This window comes from Crassostrea angulata, chromosome 8 (assembly GCF_025612915.1).
Source record: "Crassostrea angulata isolate pt1a10 chromosome 8, ASM2561291v2, whole genome shotgun sequence".
Classification (NCBI taxonomy): domain Eukaryota; kingdom Metazoa; phylum Mollusca; class Bivalvia; order Ostreida; family Ostreidae; genus Magallana; species Magallana angulata.
In genome coordinates this window covers 23,580,212-23,605,189 of record NC_069118.1, presented here as the reverse complement: position 1 = coordinate 23,605,189, position 24,978 = coordinate 23,580,212, and the positions used below count along the sequence as shown (strand labels likewise).

At 37.6% G+C, this 24,978-nt stretch overlaps 3 protein-coding genes and 1 pseudogene across 3 annotated transcripts in view; all 4 read right to left on the bottom strand.

Annotated features, from left to right (window-relative positions):
* The window catches only part of LOC128158234 (uncharacterized), a 35,318-nt gene extending 14,788 nt beyond the window's left edge, over nucleotides 1-20,530 (bottom strand). The window contains exon 1 of the mRNA XM_052820992.1: nucleotides 20,428-20,530. The gene's annotated coding sequence lies outside the window, so the exon portion shown is untranslated. The remainder of the gene's footprint in view (nucleotides 1-20,427) is intronic.
* LOC128158240 (uncharacterized) lies at nucleotides 1,777-3,247 on the bottom strand (annotated as a pseudogene).
* LOC128160817 (uncharacterized) lies at nucleotides 4,769-8,120 on the bottom strand. The gene is made up of 3 exons (XM_052824140.1): nucleotides 7,893-8,120; nucleotides 7,378-7,509; nucleotides 4,769-5,287 (listed from the first exon to the last, which is right to left on the bottom strand). Exons 1-3 carry the CDS (start codon nucleotides 8,118-8,120, stop codon nucleotides 4,787-4,789), a joined length of 861 nt encoding a protein of 286 aa, XP_052680100.1. The 3' UTR covers nucleotides 4,769-4,786.
* LOC128160816 (E3 SUMO-protein ligase RanBP2-like) lies at nucleotides 12,075-21,372 on the bottom strand. The gene is made up of 3 exons (XM_052824139.1): nucleotides 21,368-21,372; nucleotides 15,712-15,795; nucleotides 12,075-14,572 (listed from the first exon to the last, which is right to left on the bottom strand). Exons 1-3 carry the CDS (start codon nucleotides 21,370-21,372, stop codon nucleotides 12,259-12,261), a joined length of 2,403 nt encoding a protein of 800 aa, XP_052680099.1. The 3' UTR covers nucleotides 12,075-12,258.
* Nucleotides 21,373-24,978: the final 3,606 nt, after the last annotated feature.

The following is a 24,978-nucleotide window of genomic DNA, read 5'->3' as shown; positions in this document are numbered from 1 at the left end:
TGAAGCAGTAGCTGATGTTTCCTATATATACCGGTAGATTGACTAACTCAACAGTAACGGAGAGCTATCAAATACCAATTGTTCAATTGAAAGCACAAACTGGATTAAATCTAATTATGACAATCACCCTTTCTTGACTAACAAATTATTTCTTGTATAATAAATATGAAAACACACTATAATTCTACATGAAAAGGAATGCTTCTTTCAACGACACAATGTAACAATAGGAAGTACCAAAAATATGAAAACACAGACGGAGAATGTTAACTATAAAATGCTACATGACAAAGTATACTGTTAATGATAAACTATAAATGTGACATGATTTTGATCTTGATCTTGATCCACTTCTTCATCAAATGAAATAATAGGTACATGAATAACATACCAATAATATGATAATTTAGGTATATTGAACTTCAGCAGTGCAAATGACGAACATATAACATTCTACTAACATGTTCAAAATATGACGTGTATCTTAACTATTGAAACAAATGCATAATGTACCGGTATTTTGTTTATAAATACTAATCTAAGAAAACTACTAGCAAATACTACATAACTAATGATTACAAGTTCTAATACGAAAACTGGCTTTGAAGCACATGTCTTGACTTTCTTGACTAACAAATTATTTCTTGTATAATAGATATGAAAACACACTATAATTCTACATGAAAAGGAATGCTTCTTACAACGACACAATGTATCAATAGGAAGTACCAAAAATATGAAAACACAGACGGGGATTGTTAACTATAAAATGCTGCATGACAAAGTATACTGTTAATGATAAACTATAAATGTGACATGATCTTGATCTTGATCTTGATCCACTTCTTCATCAAATGAAATAATATGATAATTTAGGTATATTGAACTTCAGCAGTGCAAATGACGAACATATAACATTCTACTAACATGTTCAAAACATGACGTGTATCTTAACTATTGAAACAAATGCATATTGTACCGGTATTTTGTTTATAAATACTAATCTAAGAAAACTACTAGCAAATATTACATAACTAATGATTACAAGTTCTAATACGAAAACTGGCTTTGAAACACATGTCTACTAAATTAGTGATAGTCAGGCAGTATTTGAGTTACTTTTACAACTGTATAGCATTTAATTGTTGTTCATACTGGTTTGTCAATAACAAAAAATTTTCAGCAGCTGCAAATGTCTTGATACATGTAACATTCTGCTTAATGAATCATAATAAGTTATTAACAAATTTACAGTTATTTCTCACTAGAAGTCATATTTCAGATGATTCTGCTCAAGATCAATTGCTTCCATTCCCTTTGTGATGGTCTGCATGTCTGTGACCAAAGAATTACTCCAAAGAGTAATTCACATTACTAGGAATAGATTCAATACTGGCTGAAGCCATTAGTGGTTCATAACCACCTTGCAACTTTGCCGGATTGACTTGATACTGAATGCTACCCGTAACTGTCAAACCTGCTCCAGGGGGAGGTATCTTATTGCCATGTAACAGAGTCGGACTGACATTATATGTTAAGCCTGATCAGATCCTGCATCAGAGCTGGTGCCATACCTGTATTTTGGCATGGTACATCTTGCAATATTTGACATGGTACATCTTGCATTTGAGTTTGTTGATGTACTTGACCAACAAGGTATACATTTGGCCTGCTTTGCTGCATTGTGTAATGCTGTGGTGGAGAAATAATCTGATCAAGTTGTGACTGAGAATCGTGTTGCTGCGGCTGTTTCATGTTGATTTGGGTCTGCAGTGTTTAAGTGTAAATCTTTCGTGTCTGCTGATTCCGAGATGGCAATGTTGGAGCATTTATCTGTTGTGTGAGCTGATCTTGTATTGTTATTGGTTGAGAGTTAACCTGCTGTGTAGGTTTTATTCCCAATGGTTGCATGTTAACCTGTTGATCGTATTGTACAGTCTGCTGTTGTGTGCATTGAAGAAACTGGCTGGATGTTTGTGAAGCTTGTTGTGGCTGCAGTTGTTGGAAACCTGGTGGTGGTTGAATATGATTGTGTGTCAGTACCTGTTGTTTAGTGCTGTTTAGCATAGCCTGATTTGGTGTACATGGCACATACTGGTTGGACGCATCTGAGTTCTGTGTTGATTGAACTGGTGGGTATAATGTTTGTGACATAACCTTGAGATCAACACCTTGACCAGTACATGGAATGTAACCCGCTTGTGGTGTAGTGGCTGTTACCAGTGTGAGTTTTTACCTTGACTACTTAATGGTATGACACCGCCATGTGGTACAGGTGCAATGTTGGTAAGTGTTACAATGTTGATATTTGTATCTTGACCACTTATTGGTACGTAACCACCCTGTGGCATGGATGTAATGTTTGTAAGTGGTTCATTATTGACAACTGTATCCTGACCACTAATCGGTAAGTAACCGCCCTGTGGTATAGGAGTACTGTTGGTATATGCAGTTGGTACCATGTTAAGATTCGTACTATGACTACTCATCGGTATATAGATGCTCTGTGGTATTGGTACGCCGTTGGTAGATAGTACAATATTGTCATTTGTATCCTGACCATTAAACGGTACATAATCACCCTGTGGTATGTGTACTTTGGTAGTAGATGGTACTATGTTGACAATTGTACCCTGACCATTGGATGGTATATTGCCGCTTTGTGGTATGGGTACACTGGTAGTCGGTAGTACTGATGCCTGAGAAACCGATGACTGGAAATTGCTTGGTGCCTGGGAAGGAAATCCACTTAGACTTGATTTGGTTGGTATGGCATCATTAACCCCTAAACACTTGATGGTATGGAACCAGTCGAACCACCCTGTGCCTGGGAAAATGTACCAGTGTAACTTGTTCCAGTGGCCCTTGAAACGGTATATCCAGTTGGCATCACTCCATAGGCATTTGACGGTAAATATCCTCCCTGTGTCATTGAAGAACTTCCAACTAACATATTTTTGTTATTTTCTGGTCCCATTGAAACACCTGGCGTTACCCCCATGGATTTAGAAATGCACTTTGTGGAGTGTATTGAGCTGAATATGGTGTTCTATATGGTGCAGGGATACCACTGTAATGTTGGTTGAATCCTCTGGGGGCACTTTGACCATGTAGCACTGTACCTGTCTTCAGGAAAGTTGGCCTGTAGACACTGGACCTACTAATGGTTGCTGAAATGCACTCTGTGCACTCACCCCTCACTAATATATCCAACGTTGATTGGATTAGAATACATCTTGTTGATCATATTGATGGTAAGCCAATGATTTGTCCATTATTGACTGCATGGTTGACTGCATGCTGGCAATCACAAGTAATCAGTTCTAACTTTAGTTATTTCAAAGCCTGAACTAATTTTGACAAATAAATGAAATATCTCTAGATCTAATTCAAAAAATGTAATTCCAAACAAAGACTGAACAATGATAACCTATATGAGTAAAACACAATTTGAAAAATTGAGAAAAAACAAAAATTCTCTTTTTTCAAAAAACAATTTTTTTCCTAAAGTGTAATTTTAAAAAATCTGAATAATTTACAAATATAACAGCCCAAAGTACTTGTCATAAACTTATGATATGTTCAACTAATACAATATTATTGTCAATAGATATGTAAAGACCTTATGATATCGTGAACTTATCAAACAATGCTGCTCACAACTGATATACTGCAACAGCAGCAAAAAGAGTTCAAGATAATATTTCAAAATATTACTTCTCCTTATGAATTAAGTAAATGTTTATGTAAACAGTAATAACCTTACTTAAAACTACTAACTAAAGCTTGAAAATATATTTTATAAACTACTAACTAGTCTAATGTAAACAAACACGTTTTCAGAAAATGAAACCGAAAGTGAAAGTTCCTTTCACTTCCTTTCACTTTCGAACGTCACAGTCGATTTGGCGCTCAAATGGCGACAGACAAGACGACCGAAACTGTAAACAAAATGTCAAAAATATGAAAAACCTTTTCTAGGTAATAATAACTACAAGTATGACTTTCAAAGTTAGATAAATGCTTGAGTGTGACAATATACTACATGCATACGAAAAATAATTGAAAAACTACGAAAATTTTACACTCTTGAACACGTATTTACAATTCACGCTTATCATGCAAAAGAAACGGTCACCCACGTGTTTACAGAAACACGAAAGACAAAAATACAAGACGAATTATACTAAATTTCGCTTTAAGTACGCTTATGAAAACGCAAGTAAACGACAATACCCAGTAGAAAAAATAATGACAATATTGAGTTCCGATATGAAAATAGCAGACGCCGCACGTGCTAACTGTCAGCACGCCGTGACAAAAACACACTATGAAAACATGAAATAACCGGTCAAATTGTAGGAAAAACGCACCTGACGCTTATAATAAACGTCCAATGCAAATAAATGTTGCTCAAAAACGAACTTGACCGAGAAAATCCAACCGGCGATATGTGTATCGCCGTGTGGACAAAAATACCCCAAAAATACACAAAAAAGACGATTTATAAAAGTTTACCGGCGACGCCAATGTTGTGTAGCCGAGATACTAAAAAACATATAGTACAAATATCTGGTGTCTTACATGACAATATGTGGCAGACAACAAACAATAGACAATATATAAGGAAAACAAGGTAAACATGTGTAGTGTGGTAGACAGTAGAATCGGAACTGGAGCTCCAGTAGGTTGGACCAGGTAAGGTTGGGGTGGACCAGGGTCAGAGGTCCTGCATAACAATACACATACAATAATACAATGCGTTTACATTTCACTCGTATTATCATCAGTCATCGTAAGCTCCTCGCCCATGTACTTCTGGCACCAACAGTTCCCGGGGTTCCATGTCTCGCTCAGAGATTTCTGAGTCTCGGGCCAAAGTGCGTCTTTGTTGGAAACTTTTGTAGAATTTCTCCGCAGCAGGAACTGAGCTAAACACCGCTCTAAAGCCCCGCCTGATTGGTTCATCTGTGGCAAAGTCAATTAGGTGCCTTTCACAGAAATGCTTGCCCTTGTCAATGTTGATAATTGATTCGATGGTAATGAGATGATTACAGAGGTCCTCCATTTTGTCCTTGGTGAACGTCACTTTGTTGGCATTAACGTCATCGTCATAAATCACCCTCAATACAAATGTCCCATTGTTCTGCCACTGGTTCTCCTCCATCATCTGGAACGTCATCCGCTTCTCCAGCAGGATTTCCTCCACATCATCATACTCATCATCATCGTCTTCCTCCTCATCGAGGTATAGAAAAGGCAACTTTTTATATACTATAACCAGGCACTATAACCAGGATGTGCGCATGCGTGAACCAACTTTCCATCGGGATCGGTAAACAATTTGGAGGAAATTCGAAAGCTATTTGGAGGAACCTCGAACTGATATAAGTACAATTTAAAAAAGCGATTTTTATATGAAAAGTTCATTAAAAGTGATAAAAATGTTTTTACACCAAAAACTTAAATAAATAATTGAGAGAACACTAAAAAGCAGTGTTACAGGAAAACAACAGGCACTTAGCATCAGAGGGGGGGGGGGTTGAGTGGGGCAGGGACAGGGGGCGGGACTGCCCCCTCCAGCACACGTTTTCTCGCAGCAAACATTTTTCTTGAATTTACTTATAAAAAAGTAAATTAACACAGAGTTGCTACCCCTTCCCCCAATGTGTTTGGGACCATCTAAAAATTGAAATGAAAGGGACGAAATAAACTGTGAAATTGAAGTTAAAGGTACACTTAGATCCTTACCCCGACGGATTAGGATTTTCTATTTATTAAATTATGTTTGGATATATTTTTTTTGCAAGTCAAGATTGGATGAGTCTGTCCCCACCCCACTTTCCTACGATGCTACGTGCCTGCACAAAACATCATGGTTTCATTACAAACGTGTATGCCAGTATAAAGACCAATATTGTCTCGTGCATTGGGCCATTCACCAGGTTCTACAAACATAAATAGAAATCCAACGCTAAAAGAGGGAGAGAAGAAAATATCTATTTTGCGGTTTTTTTTTACTCAGTGTACGTATCACCAGAGTCTATGTGTTCACTAGGGTCTGTACACCTATAGCCAGGGTCAGAATACCCATCACCAGGGTATCCATACCTATCACCAGGGTCAGAGTACGTGTCACCAGAGTCTGTGTGCTCATCACCAGAGTCTTTACACCTAGTATAAAGACTTTATTTAAACCAATATTGTCTCGTGCATCGTGCCATTCACCAGGTTCTACATTAAACACTTTAATTCAAAATAAATAAACATAAGGCTAGGAGAGGGAGAGGAAAATATCTATTTTGCTTTTTTTTACTCAGGCCTGAACTTTTTTTTTTTTGGAGGGGGGGGGGTATTAGGGATAAACAGGTCACTGACCCCTTGTAGATCTATCAATGACCTATCACCAGGGTCTGTATACACATTACCGAGTCAGTACACCCATCACCAGGGTCTACAGGGTCAGAGTACGTATAACCAGAGTCTGTGTGCCAGTCACCAGATTCTGAACACACATCACCAGGATCAGTATAACAATCACAAGGGTCCCCATACCTATCACCAGGGTCAGAGTATCACAAGAGTCTGTGTGCCCATCACCAGAGTCTGTAAACCCATAACAAGGGTCACTATACCCATCACCAGTGTCAGAGTACGTATCACCAGAGTCTGTGTGCCCATCACCAGAATCTGTACACCCATAACCAGGGTCAGTATACCCATCACCAGGGTCTCGATACCTATCACCAGAGTAAGTGTACGTATCACCAGAGTCTGTGTGTTCACTAAGGTCTATACACCTATAGCAATGGTCAGTATGCCCATCACCAGGGTCTCCATACCTATCACCAGAGTAAGTGATGTATGTAAATCTATCAGCAGGGTCATTTTACCTATCATTGGTGTCTGCGTGCCCATCACCAGGGTCTGAACACTAATAACCAGTGTCAGTATACCCATCAAAAGATCTCAGTACCAAACACTACGGTCAGTGTTAGTATCATCAGAGTCTGTGTACCCATCACCAAGGTCAGTATACCAATTACCAGGGTCAGAGTTCGTATTACCAGGGTCTGTTAACCTATCAACAGGGTGTGTGTGACCATTACCAGGGTCTTTAAACACATAATCAGGGTCAAAATACGTATCAGCAGGGTCTGTAAACATATCACCAGGGTCTGTAAACTATAATTTGTGTGCCTATCAACAAAGTCTGTATGCCGTTAACGAGGGCCAGTATACCCATCAACAATGGTTTTCAATACCTATCACCAAGGTCAGAGTTCGTATCACCAGAGTCCGTGTGCTCATCACCAGGGTCTGTATACACATAACCAGGGTCAGTATACGTATCACCAGGGTCTGTAAATCTATTACCTGGGTCAGAGTACATATCACAAAGCTCTGTGTATCCATCACCAGGGTTTGAATACGTATCACCAGGGTTTGAAAATCTATCAGCAGGGTCATAATATCAATCATTAGTGTCTGTGTGCCCAGCATCAGAGTCTGTATGCCAATAACCACGGTTAGTAAAACCAACACCAGGGTTTCCATACCTATCACCAGGGTCAGAGTGCGTATCACCAGAGTCTGTGTGCCCATCACCAGAGTCTGTATGCCCATAACCAGGGCCAGTACACCCATCACCAGTGTCTGTACACCAATAACCAGGGTCAGTATACCCATCACCAGGGTCTCCATACCTATCACCAGGGTCAGTGAACGTATCACAAGAGTCTGTGTGCCCATCATCAGAATCTTTACACCCATAACCAGGGTCAGTATACCCATCACCAGGGTCTCCATACCTATCACCAGAGTAAGTGTACGTATCACCAGAGTCTGTGTGTTCATTAAGGTCTATACACCTACAGCCAGAGTCAGTATACCCATGACCAGGTCTCCATACCTATCACTAGGGTCAGAGTAGGTATCACTAGAGTTTGTGTGCCCAACACCAGGATCTGTAGACCTATTACCAGGGTCAGTTTACCCATCACCAGGATCTCCATACCTATCACCAGGGTCAGAGTACGTATCACTTGAGTTTGTTTGCCCAACACCAGGATCTGTAGACCTATTACCAGGGTCAGTTTACCCATCACCAGGATCTCCATACCTATCACTAGGGTCAGAGTACGTATCACCAGAGCCTATGTGCCTATCACGAGGGTCTGTACACCCATAGCAAGGGTCAGTATACCCGTCAACAGGGTCTCCATACCTATCACCAGGGTCATTATACCCATCACTAGAGTTTGTGTGCCCAACACCAGGGTCGGTACACCAATAAACAGGGTCAGTGTAACCATCAAAAGGGTCTCAATACCTATCACCAAAGTAAGTGTACGTATCATGAGAGTCTACGTATATCATCAGGGTCAGTATACACAAAACCAGTGTCAGTTAACTTAATACTAGGGTCTGTAAACCTAATACCAGGGTCATTATACCAATCACTTGAGTTTGCGTGCTCATCACCACAGTCTGTACACCCATAAGCAGGGTCAGTATACCCATCACCAGGGTCTCCATACCTATCACCAGGGTCAGAGTACGTATCACCAGAGTCTGTGTGCCAGGCACCAGAGTCTGTACACCCATAACCAGGTTCAGTATACACATCACCAGGATATCCATACCTATCACCAGGGTAAGAGTACGTGTCACCAGATTATGTGTGCTCATCATCAGAAACTGTAAACATATAACCAGGGTCAGTATATGTATCACCAGGGTCTGTAAATCCATCACCAGGGTCAGAGTACGTATTACCAGAGTATGTAAATCCATCACCAGGGTCACAGTACATATCACCAAGCTCTGTGAACGCATCACCAGGGCCTGAATACGTATCACCAGGGTATGTAAATCTATCAGCAGGGTCATTTTACCTATCATTGGTGTCTGCGTGCCCATCACCAGGGTCTGAACACTAATAACCAGTGTCAGTATACCCATCAAAAGATCTCAGTACCAAACACTACGGTCAGTGTTAGTATCATCAGAGTCTGTGTACCCATCACCAGGGTCAGTATACCAATCACCAGGGTCAGAGTTCGTATTACCAGGGTCTGTTAACCTATCAACAGGGTGTGTGTGACCATTACCAGGGTCTTTAAACACATAATCAGGGTCAAAATACGTATCAGCAGGGTCTGTAAACATATCACCAGGGTCTGTAAACTATAATTTGTGTGCCTATCAACAAAGTCTGTATGCCGTTAACGAGGGCCAGTATACCCATCAGCAATGGTTCTCAATTATATTACCTATCACCAAGGTCAGAGTTCGTATCAACAGAGTCCGTGTGCTCATCACCAGGGTCTGTATACACATAACCAGGGTCAGTATACGTATCACCAGGGTCTGTAAATCTATTACCTGGGTCAGAGTACATATCACAAAGCTCTGTGTATCCATCACCAGGGTTTGAATACGTATCACCAGGGTTTGAAAATCTATCAGCAGGGACATAACATCAATCATTAGTGTCTGTGTGTCCAGCATCAGAGTCTGTATGCCCATAACCACGGTTAGTAAAACCAACACCAGGGTCAGAGTGCGTATCACCAGAGTCTGTGTGCCCATCACCAGAGTCTGTATGCCCATAACCAGGGCCAGTACACCCATCACCAGGGTCTGTACACCAATAACCAGGGCCAGTATATCCATTACCAGGGTCTCCATACGTACACGAGGGTCAGAGTACGTATTACGTATTAGTCTGTACACTCAAAACCAGGACAAGTATGCCTAACATTAGGGTCAATGTACGTATTGCCAGGGTCCATGTGCCCATCACCAGGGTCAGTTTACCCATCAACAGGGTAAGAGTACGTATCACCAGAACTGTAAACCTATCACCTGAGTCAATATACCTTTTACTAGGATCAGTGTTCGTAGTACTAGGGTCTGTGTGCCCATTATCATGGTCTGTATACCCATAACCAAGGTCAGTTCACTTATCACCAAGGTCTAAATACCTATCACCAGGGATAGTTTACGAATCAATAGGGTCTGTGTGTCCATCATTAGGGTCAGTATATCTATCACAACAGTCAGTGCACTTATCATGAGGGTGTATACATTTTGTACATCCATTACGTTGGTCAGTAGACTTTCACCATGACCATCGTACCTATTACCTATCACCAGAGTTAGCTTACCTAACGGCCGTATCAGTGTACGCATCACGAGGGTATGTGTGCCCATCGCTAAGGTCAGTATACCTATCACAAGAGTCAGTACATTTATCACCAGTATATCTATCACATTCTCTATCATCAGGGTCAGTATACATATCGACAGAGTCAGTGTACGTATCACAAGGGTCTGTATCCAATCACAGGGGTAAGTACGTATCCATCACCAGAGTCGGTATACGCAAACATTTAGATATTCTAAGGGTCAACATACGTAACACCAGAATCTCAAAATCCATAACCAGGGTAGGTATATCCATCACCTGAGTCAGTAAACCTATCACAAGGGTCATGAGTGTACATATCACCAAGGTATGTGTGCTCTTCACCAGGGTCAGTATACCTATCACCGGGGTCAGTATATATCCATCACCAGGGTTACTTTACTTCTCAACAGGGTCAGTATTATCTGGCTCAGGTAATGGATGTACAAACCCTGATGATAAGTGCACTGAATGTTGTGATAGGTATACTGACCCTGGTGATGGGCACACAGACCTATTGATGGGTACACTATCCCTGGTGAAAAGTATTAAGACAATTGTATTGGGTATACTGGCCCTGGTTATGAGTGTACAGACCCTTGTGATGGGCACACAAAATCTGGTGATACGTACTCTGAGCCTGGTGATAGGTATGGAGATCCTGGTGATGGGTATACTGGCCCTGGTTATGGGTATACTGACACTGGTGATGGGCACACAAACTCTTGGGATGGGTATAATGACCCTAGTGAAAGGTATGGAGACCCCGTTGATGGGTATACTGATATGGTTATGTGTATACGTGATACGTACTCTGACCCTGGTAATAGGTATGGAGACCCTTGCGATGGGTATTCTGACCCTGGTTATGAGTGTTCAGACCCTGATAATGGGCACACAAACTCTATTGATGGGTATAATGACCCTGGTGATATGAATGGACACTCTGGTGATGGACATTCAGACAATAATGATTGGTACTCTGACCCTGGTGATAGATTTAGAGACCCTGGTGATACGTATACTGACCCTGGTTATGAGTGTACAGACCCTAATGATGGGAACACAGACTCTAGTTATGGGTATAATGACCCTGGTGATAAGTATTGCGACCCTGGTGTTGTATACCGACTTTGGTTATGGGTGTACAGACCCTGGTTATGAGCACACAGACTCTGGTGATCCGTACTCTGACCCTGGTGACAGGTATGGAGACCCTGGTGATGGGTATACTGACCCTGGGTATAGGTGTACAGACCCTGGTGATGGGTACACAAACCCTAGTGATGGGTATAATGACCCTGGTAATAGGTATTGAAACCCTGGTGATGGGTATACTGACTTTGGTGATGTGATGATCACACAGACTCTGGTGGTACCGACTCCGACCCTGGTGATAGGTATGGAGACCCTGGTGATGGTTATACTGACCCTGGTTATATGTATACTGACACTGGTGTTGGGCACAAAAACTCTAGGGATGGGTATAATGACCCTGGTGAAAGGTATGGAGACCCCGTTGATGGGTATACTGATATGGTTATGTGTATACTAACCCTGGTGATGGGTATACTGACCCTGGTTATGGGTGTACAGAATCTGGTGATGAGCACACAAAATCTGGTGATACGTGCTCTGACCCTGGTGATAGGTATGGACACCCTTATATGGGTATACTGACCCTGGTTATAGGTGTACAGACTCTGGTGATGAGCACACAGACTCTAGTGATACGTACTCTGACCCTGGAGACCCTGGTGATGGGTGTACTGACCCTGGTAATGTGTATACAGACCCTGGTGATAAGTCATGGATAGATCTACAAAGGGTCAGTAACCTGTTCACCCCTAGTACCCCCCCCCCCCAAAAAAAAGCTTTCGAATTTCCTTCAAATTGTTTACCGATCCCGATGAAAAGTTGGTTCACGCATGCGCACATCATGGTTATAGTGCCTGGTTATAGTATATAAAAACTAGCCTATTCTATACCTCCCTCATCATCATCTTTATCATCACTGCCATGTTCTTCTTCTGGAATTTCCTGAGATGTGGTTCCTGATTGCTAAGCTACGCTGACACTGTTGGTGGATTCTCAATCAAATTTTTCTGACATTCATCGATTTTATCCTTGAATTCTTTTGCTAGGTCAGTACTCTTGAATTTTACAGCAAGTTGCTCTAATTTGGCTTCATTGTCACTGAAATCCTGACCCACCCAACACCAAGCTGTCTCTGAGGTCAACATTCGTTTGAATTTTAGATCAGCGGTTAACCACTGATTACAAGCAAGCTTATAGACCTGCTCTCTTCGCAGAAGCAGCCTGTATTGTCCAGTGCCGTTGTGTCTTAGAATTTTCATTTCTCCGATTCCCTTTTCTTTCCACTGATTTGTGTCCTTTTCATAACGGAACAGTTTTGCCCGATGGGAAAACAGCTTTTCAAAATCGTCTTCCCCTGTTTTGACCTCCACTAGGTCGGGGAGGGGAACCACCGGCTTAAAGTGAGGGTCGTATCCCTGGGTCACCTCCTCCCCATCCTCCTCTCCCTTCTCCCGATTGAACAGCTTCTGACCGGCCCGCGACCAGCTGAATGGCTTACTGTCATCTTTCTTGAAAGCAGCGGGCTGAGTGTCTACATTAGCTGCTAGCCCAGAGAACGAGAAGAAGGAAACTCCCCCACCTCCAAACAGTGGCTGACCAAGCAACCCTGTAGTCTTCTTGGAATCCCCTCCCCCGGCTGCAAGGGAACTGAATAATCCACCAGGGGGAGCAGCTGAGGCACCAAAAAGTCCTCCAGAGGATGAAGAGTCAGTGTCTGCTCTCTTGGAAACCACATTTTTATCTTGATTTTTCTTTGGTGAAGGAGACTTGGTTTTCTGTGTGATCTTGGTGCCTTCCTTGTAACCCTCACATCCTATACACCCAGGACAAGGAGGGGCATTTTCATACAGGTAAAAGTGGTCAGGTAACTTGAATTTCCGAGCCATTTCGACCTGAGCTGGGGTGGCCATTTCTTTCTTTATATAAATCACATGGTCATCCTCACTCAACAAAGTATGTAGGATTGCTGGTGATCTGGAGGAAGTGCCCGAGGCTGCTGAAGAACTGGGCGTTTTCTCGGTGGACACCAATCCAGACAGCTTCTTTTTAGCATTGTCAAAGGCTTCTTTGAATTTATTCGCAATTTCTGGGGTTTTGAAACGGACAGAGAACTGCTCACACTTTGGCTTATCATCAGAGTGGTCCATGACATACCAAGTCCAGGCTTTTCCATTAGAGTTTAGCATTGGCTTCAAGTTAAGTTTGTCTGTGATGTAATGATTGCAACAGATCTTCAGTATTTGTTCTCGCCTCATCAGGACCCGGATTTTCTTTGAAGCTTTGTTTTCTAAAATTTTGATATCACCAAGACCTCTTTCCTTCCATTCCTTTTTGTGAAAGCGGAAAAGTTTCGCTCGATGCTCGAACAAAACATTCTCATCTTTTTCACCAGTGACCTCATCCACTTTTTCTGGGAGCTGAATCAGCGGTTCAAAGAATATATGATCATCCTCTCCTTTCTTGTTGATGTACATACCATCCTTGTCATCCACGATCTGTCCAAAGAAAGTATACAGTTTGTCATGGTCTATTGGTTTTGGAATGAATGTTGGCATTGATGCATGAACCTTGGGTGGAAACTTGCTGAACTCTCTGATCTTCGAGCTGTATTCAATGATAGGGGATACTTCAGTGGATTTCTCAATTTTTCTTAAGGCATGTAATGTTTTTTTTATGAGAGACTGTATCTGTTTGATTTCATTCAAATGTTTCTGTAAAAGTTCTTTGTGTTTCACTTTTATGTCGCTGATTTCGGTTTTCATCTTATTTATAACTATGTCGATTTCTCTGTGCCATTGCTCTCCTTGTTTGGATATTGTTGTTGTAAGTTTATCATATCCCCCATCTAGGTTGGCAAGCTGATTATCTAAGTCGAGCGCAATTTCTTCATATGTAGGGGAAATATGATTTTCTAACTCTTTTGTATCTTTTTTAATGTCATCTTTCTTAGCTTTGTAAACTTCTGTAACATCTACGAAGTTATGTCCCTTATGCTGTTTAGATGCCATGCAGGAAGAACAAACAAACATATTGTTGCAATCCTTGCACTGGAATTCACAATTTCTGTGTGGATGTGTTTCACATTTCGAATGAATAAGGGTTGATCTTCGTTTCTGGAAAGGAACTATTTTATGTTTGTCATATTCATCTGAGATGTGATCCACTACACAGGGCTTGCAGAGGTTGACATGACAAAAGTCACAGTAGCTGTGTACTATGGCGGTCTCACAAAGGTCACATCGGTTCACATCCTGGGCAGTAGAACGGGGATCCATGGTTGTTCTATGAAAAGGTAAATTGAATACTTAAGATTGTTCATTGATAAAGATAAAAGATTTCATATATATGTAGTCAAAGTGAATGCTGGCAGGCACGTAGCATCGTTTTTGAAAGGGGGCCAGACTCATCCAAAAAATCTTGACAAGCAAAACAAAAAACAAAACAAAAAAATACAACAAAAAGGAAAGTTTTTAGTTTCCCAAAATCTTTTAAATCCTAATCCGGGGGTGGGGGGTGTGGGGGGGGGGGTCAGGGTTGCTGGCGTACTATATAACTTCAATTTCAATCCTCATTTCCTTATTTTCATATCAATTTTTACATACTTCAAAAAAGGGGGGGCCAACTCCATGATTATTCCATTTTTTATATGTAAATTTTAAAAATTTGTTGCTGCGAGAAAAAGTGGGGGGGGGGGGCAGGCCCCATTCGATGCCATTCATAATGTCCCTGATCTGAAAATCGTGTACTTTCTCGTGCTCCCCTTTTGACTCACCGGAATTTTCACCTGTTTCCATTGTATCAAGAGGACGTTTCTTTGTCTCAGGCATTTAAAGCATTGGGCGCTTAACGTGTACACTAGTAAGTTACAAAGTTGTATGGATGAGTTATGTTCACTGTTGTTTACCGTTGTACTGACCAAGCGCACTGAACTCAGGTTATAGAATATCATCAATCAGAGTTATGAAATAACGACACTTTATCCACAAACCACTATCAAAGTGTACTTACATATGTTTAGCTAAGATTTTTCACACAAAGTCCATTATATTCTATGTTTTTGGTAGAATCTCTCTGCCAGAAAAAAATCACTGTCCTACATGTTCACGCATGCGCACACGCATTTATTTATTTACAAATTGATAAAATCGTCGACTCCTGTGCTTTCCCCATTTAGCTTTTTCTTTTTTAGTCGGACATTGATATAAATTACAATTAAAGAACACTTTTGAAAACTGCTGTCTCATTTCATAAATCATTAGTTTAAAATAAATCAAGTTAACATAGTTGCGTTTGATAAACTATTTTATTAGACATTATACAGCTGTTATACTATCTAAAACGAAAGTTGTTATAAAATTTCTAATGTAGGATTTAAATGTTTTAATTACCATAGCAAATGCAATTATAGATAGATAACAAACCTTGTTAGCAAGAAATCACACAATTTATAACTGTTTGTATGCGTTCTCAATACAAAACATGGCTGATCCTGTTCTGGTGACCACCTGATCAAATAAAAAAAAAGAAATTAGAGTTATTTCCCTTTCATCACTATAGCCCGTTGTCTGGCAGTTTGTAGCCCCATTAAAATTAAAAATTTATTTAAAGCAGTATCGTCAAAAGACATATTTTTATTAATATGCTATAGGTGTTTGTTTTTTTTATTTCTTAAGAAAATCGATTGTTGTTTAAAGAGTTTTGAACTGACATGTCATAAATCTACACTATCGAGTAATCGCGTATGAGTACATGCACGCATTCGTTTTAACTTTAAAAGCTCCTTTTAGATGCATTGTTAAGCTAATTAGATGTCAGTTGTAATTTTAGTAGCTATAAAAACTGCAATGATACCTATCTTCATACCCACATGAAACACTAAAAAAAATGTTTAAATGTTTTAAAGAATGGGAAATTCTGTTACAAGAATACCGTGAAAATGGTTTACATGTAAACCATAATTAAAATGTACAACTTTTCAAAATTTTTCTGAATATGATTTTGCATCTGCACCAGTGTCAGACGGTTATTGCTTGTACGAATTGTATCACACATGTACCATCATTTTATTATAAAAATTATCCCCACTTTTTGTTATATCCGATCATTCACATTTTAAACAGGGCAGTTGATAGACTATCAAAAGGTTTAGAATTATTAAACTTAAAAGAGATACGTGTAAAAAAATAAATCTATTACATGTATTATAATATGTGACTTTTTTATGAAGCACAGACTAGCGTTCTCTTTGCAGGAGATTGTTAATTAAGACAGGAAATTAAGCAAATCATCTGTACCAAAATCAAAACGCTCAACATCTGGTAAATAAAAATTGGCAGGACTTGCCTTAATGTATAGGTTGACTCTAATGTTGATATAGGTGTCTACGAGATAAATGTTTGTTATATTTAACGCACGGAAAATGTTCAAAAAGTCTTCTTTTTTAACAAATTAAATGTTAAGGTAGTATGAGACCTTCATATTATGGCGTACTTCCAATCAAAATAAACAATAAAATCAGGTGTATTTAGGTCTTTCCACCTTTCTGGTGAAAGACCTTTTTATTTCTTATGTTTTTTATTATTTTTTATAATGCGTTTTCTTTTCCAAAAATTGTTAACAAACAGCGTAGAACAATGGGTTAGAACGTTAACTACGAATGTAACTCAAGAGTTCGAATCCCGCTGTGGCTTTTATAATTTGTACCCTTCCAAAAATTGAAAAACAAAATTTTTGTTGGTCAAATATTGTAAAGATTTAAAATTCTAAACTGGTTAAAGTAATATCGACAGGTGTTTTATTTCACCCCAACTAGCACTGAATTTATGATAGAGCAATGATCGAGGTAAACAGTACCGAGGTATATGACATAGATCCGTGGAAAGTAAAACTGCATTATGTTAAGAAGTAAATTCAAATATAAAAACCATATTACTGTATGTATCAGAAATAAACATTTTGTATATTGCCCGATCCTCTGACAGATTATTAGAATCGTAAACTGAAAGATCATTCATTCCTATAAAGGAAGTATGTCAGCGTATATCATTGTAACGTATAATGGTAAATAATAATAAATTTGAGAGTTTGATTTGTAAATGACATATATAATATAAACTAGCCTATACTAAGGCATAGTTGACATTACTATCTCATTGCAAGAATTTGATTGCACGGAATTTACTTTAAGTAATCAATTATATAAAAAAAATATTGCTTTGTCATATCTTCGAAATACCGTTTTCAAGAAAAGGAACTACGTGGAAAGGTCCGATTTTTAGTTACTTTTGTTTTTTTAATTTAGATGATGTATCATTAGAGTTAATCAAATTCGATGTGGCATGTCATTTGTACCGAATTTCACTCGATTTCTTCTTCAGAAACACTGAGCCAATTTTAACCAAACTTGGCACAGGTACATGTATCATTGGGTGAAGGGAGTTCAAGTTTATCAAAATGAAGTAACACGTCCTCCTTCAAGGGAAAATAATAATGGATTATTTAGATTTGTTGATATTTTTCAAAACTCTTCTTCTTAAAAACCATTTTGCTAGAAAAGCTGAAACTTGCGTGGAACCTTATAAGGTAGTGTAGATTTATGTTTGTTCAAATCATGATCCCAAGGGATGCATATAGGGTAGGGCCATAATGCATGGGGGATCAAAATTTTACATAAGAATATATAGAGAAAAATCTTTGAAGATAAGGAATATCTTTAAAATATCTTTGTATGGTAGTGTCATTTGTTACTGTAGATTTAAGTTTGTTCACGTCATGATCCTCAGGGGTGACTGGTGAGGCCAAGATGGGGGGGGGGGGCAAATTCTTACAAATGAGTATACATGTATAGGAAATATCTTTAAAAACCTTTTCTGCAAAATCAATCAGCCAGAAGAGCTGTAGCTTGTGTGAAAGCATCCTCATTCGGGTAGTGATCCTGGGGGTAGGGTAGCACAACAATAGGATGTCAAATTTTCAAATAGAAATAAACAGAAAAATCTTTGGAAAATTGTCTTTTCAAAAACCATCAGCCAGAAAATCTCTAACTTGTGTGAAAGACTCTCTTGTAAGACAGATTCAAGATGGTTAAAACCATGATATTCGGGTAAGGGCCATATTGGAGGGGATGGGTCTAATTTTACATAAGAAAGAATTTTGAATTATACAAAAACCCGTATATACTGTCCGGAATGTAAATCGTGCAAATTTTGAATTTTAGAAATTAATCAATGGCACGGAAATGCCCATGTCATGTACATGTAGTCTATTTTTAAAAACGTTTGTGCCAGAAGACATTTAATTTTGCAAGATGTAAAAGTGCAATGTATTAAAAAGGCATTAATTGGATGTGAAGGTATTGAAATAACCCAAACGGTCCAGTGCCCTAAATGTCGTCCACAAATATAACGCCTGATTTTACCGTGTTAAAATTGATACGTTTAAGACTATTTGGAAAGTCCCTCAGCGGTACCAAAATTTGAGTCCCGTGGGTGTCGGTGCATTTGGTCAAGTATGGTGAGTTTAAATAAAGCTTTCTTTGAATAACTATCATTGTAAAAAGTCGTTGATTGCTTTGTCACATATGTAATTATTGAAGAAGGACTGCGAACGATAGCATTGTCTAGCCAACTAACTAAAAGTCATTTTTTGAAAGTTGTCTAATTAAAGTTAATTTTTTTTATAATAATGTAAAAATTTATGTATATTTTCATTAAATGTAAATGATTTGGTCAAACAAAGCGAGATAACTTTTTTATTTTGGGTTAAAATAGCTCATTTCATAATAGAAAATAACGGAAAACGGAAAACATCTTTCCCCCCGTGAAACAAAAATTCCTTTTGAGGGGTTTTAATTATTGTTAATTAGCATATTTTTACTAAAGGGTTTGTTGTTTCACGGGGGGGAACATATGTCTAAAGACCAAAATACATTCCAAAAAATGAATTTTGCTTTGTAAATTTTCGAAGATTAATTAACAGATACGAATTAAAATGAAATTTTACTTTAAGGTAGTCCATCCATAACTATAATATTTCATATCTAATATATCGCAAGTTTGATCACTAAAATCTTAGTGTGATTTTAAGGAGTTTATTAAATAATAAATTTGTAATAATTTTATCACAAATTTTGTTTTGATATAAATTGATTAGGATTTGATTATACTTTTTAGTAAAAAACTTTTTTTATTCAAGTTTTTGAATATCTGACAGAAATTCCGAAATATTTGAATGTAAAATGTAGGCGGGAAACGGTCATTAGCGTTTGCAGTTCTTTAAGGAATCTCTAGGCCATGCCTATCTGTTTCACTGTTGATTTTGTCTATATATAAACAGTTCTATTCTCACAAATGACGACGAAATTTGTGACATGTTTTAAAAGGTCGATAACTTGCGTTAAATCAAATCTATCAACATTAAGTTTGTATTTTAAATCCAAGTCCAGGGCCAATACCTGTGTTGTTCACGCGTTAAGGTAACATCTTAGTGCATCGATTAGAATTTAAAACTGTGTTTGTAAAATTTTCATTCTGGCAAATAAGTTTGAGCATTCAAAGTAAGTTTGAGAAACCAAATGATATATACCTGAAAATCAAAGGAGGATAAAATAACCTTTGTCGAATAAAGATTTACGATATATTGGATAATGTATGGACGACACCTATGGCACGCCAAATTCACAAAGATATAATATTGAGCTAATTATAGTTTCAGAGTCGATAAACTAGATTTAGCGGTTGTAAACTATATAGTTTACTATATAGTTTACGGACAGAAAACTACATGTAAAGTCAATGACGTTAATCTATCTTTCACTTATGTACACCTTGTTAACGCGTTAACACCGTAAAAAACAACTATTTGCTATTCCAAAACATAGTTTATCTGATAACTGTTGTTTAAATTCAAAATTGTGAAACTGCAGTTAACAACTCTTAACGAATGTAAATTATAGTTTACAGATGTGAATCTATACATTTATCAGCAAAACTCTAACCCGAATCATGTACATTAAACCACCCTGTAAAGTGAAACTACGGTTAGCCACATGTATAACTTCGATTAATGAGGGGAAATCGTGTCCCAATTAATCGTCTTTTACAGATTTACATGTTAAATCATTTGAAATGTAAACATACCTTAAGAAGAAATATCTAATAAACCAAAGTGAAACTATACGATGTCATGATTGAATTTAAGTACACTACAATGTACTTTCCCGAGAATGTCGGAAGTTGTCAACCAAAAGTTGAGCTTACCGCCCTTTGAATAGGATATCGTTTTTGATGGAATGTGTAAAAGTAGTCCGAAAGCGCGTGGAAAACACAAAAAAATTTTGGCAAAAGAACTAACGACAGAGTCGTAAATATTTTCATTCTCATGGAATGATCTTTAAAAAAAAATATTCATTAACAACTACATGTATTTTGATTACAATTATGATATTTCACAGCCAAAAGAAAGCATTCAAAAATTTTGCCGTAAGTCGTAAGCCCAGCTGGGCTGCGTTTTACAAAAGAACTTACGATAAAGTTGTAAATATTTTCAGTCTCATGGAATGCTCCTTGAGTTACCAAATTTATAACAAACCATTGATTACCCTTATTTTGATTTCTGTAATCATATTTTACAGCCATTAAATTCAAACATTTACATGCACATGTATTAGTTTTTGAAAAATAAGTATTCAGTTATTTGGTCGTAAGTCCTAAGTCACGTTGTAAAATGCAGCCAACAGACAAAACATACAAAAATAATTTTTCATTTTTTTTAAAGTTTTAATACACGCTTCCTTTTTTGTATTCAATTGAAAATAATTTGATTAGTTACATGACTGTATAAATGAATTAAAGACGTATCATCGGATATTCGATATACGTGTACCATTTATTGTATACCAATGAATTCGAAATTTAACTGGTGTAAAAATATATGTATTTTCTCAAACTAAAAAATAAATAAATTGATAAATCAATAAATAAATATAGAATGAAGGAGCGACTCTTCAATTTTGAGTTTTTCTCCTTCTGAATTGCCGATGTTTTTGACCCGAACACTTATTTGTGTGATAAAATTTACCCCATGGTATAGTAATTAACAAACTTTTATAAAGAAACAAACGCCTTGTGACTATTTTGAAATCGAAAGAATATCAAACTTCAATTTTCCTTCAATACTGAATTAATGAAATTATATATTGATAAGAAAGCGGTAAAGAGTTTTAAAAATATTCACAGGATGAACCTCTGCCATTCAGTAAACTGAATGATAACTGAATGGTCTGAAAAGGTGACTGAATGGCATAGCTATGCCATTCAGACACAATTCAGTTACCTTTCAGTTAACTGCATGAATGGCAGAGATTCACCCTGTGATTATTGATATTAAAATATATCTGTACATGATGAACTAAATGGAAGTTAAAAGACAAGTTTTAGATGTATACATGTGTGTATAACACAAATTCAACAACAAAATTATGCATTCATTGATAAATCAAATACAGATTTATTAGCATTGAAATTCAATCCTTTTCTATGGGAAAATTAAAGTAACGAAATGCATGCTCAGACCTAGAGAGGGGATCGGGTCCGGACCCCCAATCTTCCATTCCCCCACCCCAATCCCACCCTGAAAAATTCAAACTTATTTTAAAAGCACCGATGATAGCCCCCCCCCCTCCGCAAAACACATGGAGCAACACAACACCCCCCCCCCCCCCGAAAAATTTCTGGATCCCCGTATGAAATGTATGAATTATCTATAAAAGAAGGTATTCGTCGGAAACAGCGCCTAATATGTTCATACAAAATATAAAACGCACGGGCAAGCACTTATGCATGTAATACAGCAAGAGGAGGTTTTTGAGCTGTTAAAGCAGATAATTAATTAAGACTTCTTGGAGCTGATTACACTAAGGTAAATTATATGAATACTTACCCAACCTGGTTTTGATATTTCATGTAACAGTGGATATGTAACAAAGCTATCTTCGGTTCCAAACGGCTCTGATCTCAATTACATGTAACTATATCGGGTGATTACAATAGTCAACACTACAAACTCTTTAGACTTGCATGGTTGGTGGTATAACATTGCTCATTCACGGAGAAAGACCCTGAGGTTGATTTTTTCAAATACATGTACAGCTTTAATATAACTTACTACTGGTTCTACCACAATCAAATATTCTTCCTAATACAAATAAACTAAAGATGATATCGCATTGTTTCATATACGCCATTTGATAATCATCATCATAGTGTATGAATACGATACTGTCTGAGTTGAACGTAAATTCTTGTCTGTTATTGTAGTACATACATGTAGAAAGCACAATGGTAAATTTTGACACAATTGCATGCAGTATGTACAATTCACAACCCGTTGAATATTTTTAAATAAAAAAGTCAAGCTGTTAATCATGCAGTGAACATTTCATGTATCGTTCAAAAAGTGTTATATAAAAATTAATTTTGTAATTATGAATGATTATGAATGATTTGTTCATTTGTATTTTAATTATGAGTTCCGCTTAAATTTTCCCACAAAATGCACCTATACATGTATATATCTGTGTATACAGGAACTTGGTCTACTGTAGCTTTACCTGTACCATGTGTTACGGACCTGAAATTAACGGGAAGCACAAGGACATGTAGATGCCGCGTCGAACACCCCTGTCGCCTGTACAGAGTGAAGAGTATGTATAGTGTCAACGCCACATCCTCCATTCAGTACCTGGTCCATCCTTCATCAACATTTTCAAATTAATCAAATCACTTCTCAACTCAAATCCCTGATAGACATTTCGGGTGAAACCTTACAAATGACAAAAAGTATGGATGACTGTGTAGCTAGTAGATGGCAATTTTAAAACTCGCAAAAAGAATTCAAATTTTATTTCCATCTCCGTTAACTATAGGATAATGCATGCATCTATGGTCTGTGTGATAAAATCCGAATTATCGCTAGCAAACACGTGAACAGGGAGTCGACCAATAAAGAACAAAAAAAAATCAATACTCTTAGGTATCAGTCTTTGAGTATTATGAGGTTATAATTTCAGCATGGGCGTGTTTAAATTCAATAAGCCCGAAGGACTTTATGATAGATTTGATCATGCCCCAACCGAAATTATCATCTCATAATATTCAAAGAGTGTTAGTGTTATCACAGACGAAGACACTGAAAAATGTAAATACATGATTGTATATACGTATAGATAGGTAGAGCATCACTGCTTGAATGACAAACACCAGAGAAAAAGACAAGGAAAGTGCATGTTTTGAGATCATAAACATTGGACATCAACTGTAAGCGTCGTTCGATTGTAGGAAATTTAATCAAGAAAGCAATATGTACATGACGTTAAAAATACAAATATTGACCCTTCTAAACATTAAAAATTGAAAAATAAAATTTAAGATTTTGAGCTTAAATCGTGTCTAAGTCCCTTAAAAAAATAAATAGGAATGTATTTTAAAATCTTCTTATTAAAACCATTCATCAAGAAAAAGGTGTAACATAAGTGAAAACAACCTCAGATAGCATATTAGATAGTGTACATTTATATTTGTCTAAATCACGATCTTTGCGGGTGGGATGGGGTGTTACAACGCACTTTGAAAAACATTTTCACAGTGCGGTAATTTCGAGACCAAGTCAACGCACTTTGAAAAAAAAAAAATTAAAAGTGCGTTGATATCGTCGATATTAACGCACTTTGAAAAAAAATGTTCATGGTTTAGTGAAAATGAAACGAACATGAAACCAAATGGTTCCCTTTCCTAAACATACCCATGATGCATTTGGGTTTGATTTTAATGTGTTCTCATGAAGACATTATTTTTTTTTTACCATGAAAGTTTGTAAGTTTGGAAAGAGATCGATTGTGCTGGTGTAAATAGATAAAAGTGTGTAACTTTTAAGATAATTTGTTTCCTTGGAAAATAATTGTTTATGTAAAATAGGAGCAAGAGTTTTAACGAAACGTTCAAAATTAATTACTTACCCAATTTGATACGTACTTATAGAAAAAATTCGTTAAATTAAATCCATTCGTTAATAAAAGAATTTTCTCGCAAATTGTCTGGCACTACATATTTTTAATCACGAAAGCGAACTTAAAAACATGTTAATATGGCTGTTTGGTGTATGTTTCATATTCTCGACAACAATGGACAAAGAGGTAACTTAAGCATTGAACCATTTTTTTTTTTCATAACTGCAACCAGAGACATAAATAACATAAATGTTATATAATTATGTCTCTGCTGCAACGGAGTGTGCATACAAAATGAACAACGCGGGCTAGCGCGTTATGAAAATTTGTTTGCACACACCGTTGCAGTTTTGAGTGTTTTTTGAAACCTTTTTTTCCCTTTCCGCAATTATGAATTATTTTTTAAAAGCTCTGCCTTATTCTACAAGTTATGCGCCATTAACGGAAGGCGATTGGAACAGCCGAAGTATGCTGACGAAAATAGTGCACAAAGCTCTACAATCTTACTACACAATCTTATTTTCCATTCTGTTAACCGATGGATGTAACCCTTGGTATGATAATTAATTAATAAATTGGATTCATTTAGCTGTTAACACATATTTAAATCAATGAAATGATTATCAGCGGTTTACAGTCGCGAGTAGAGTCTTCGAGAAATACCAAAAGGATATCGTATTCATAC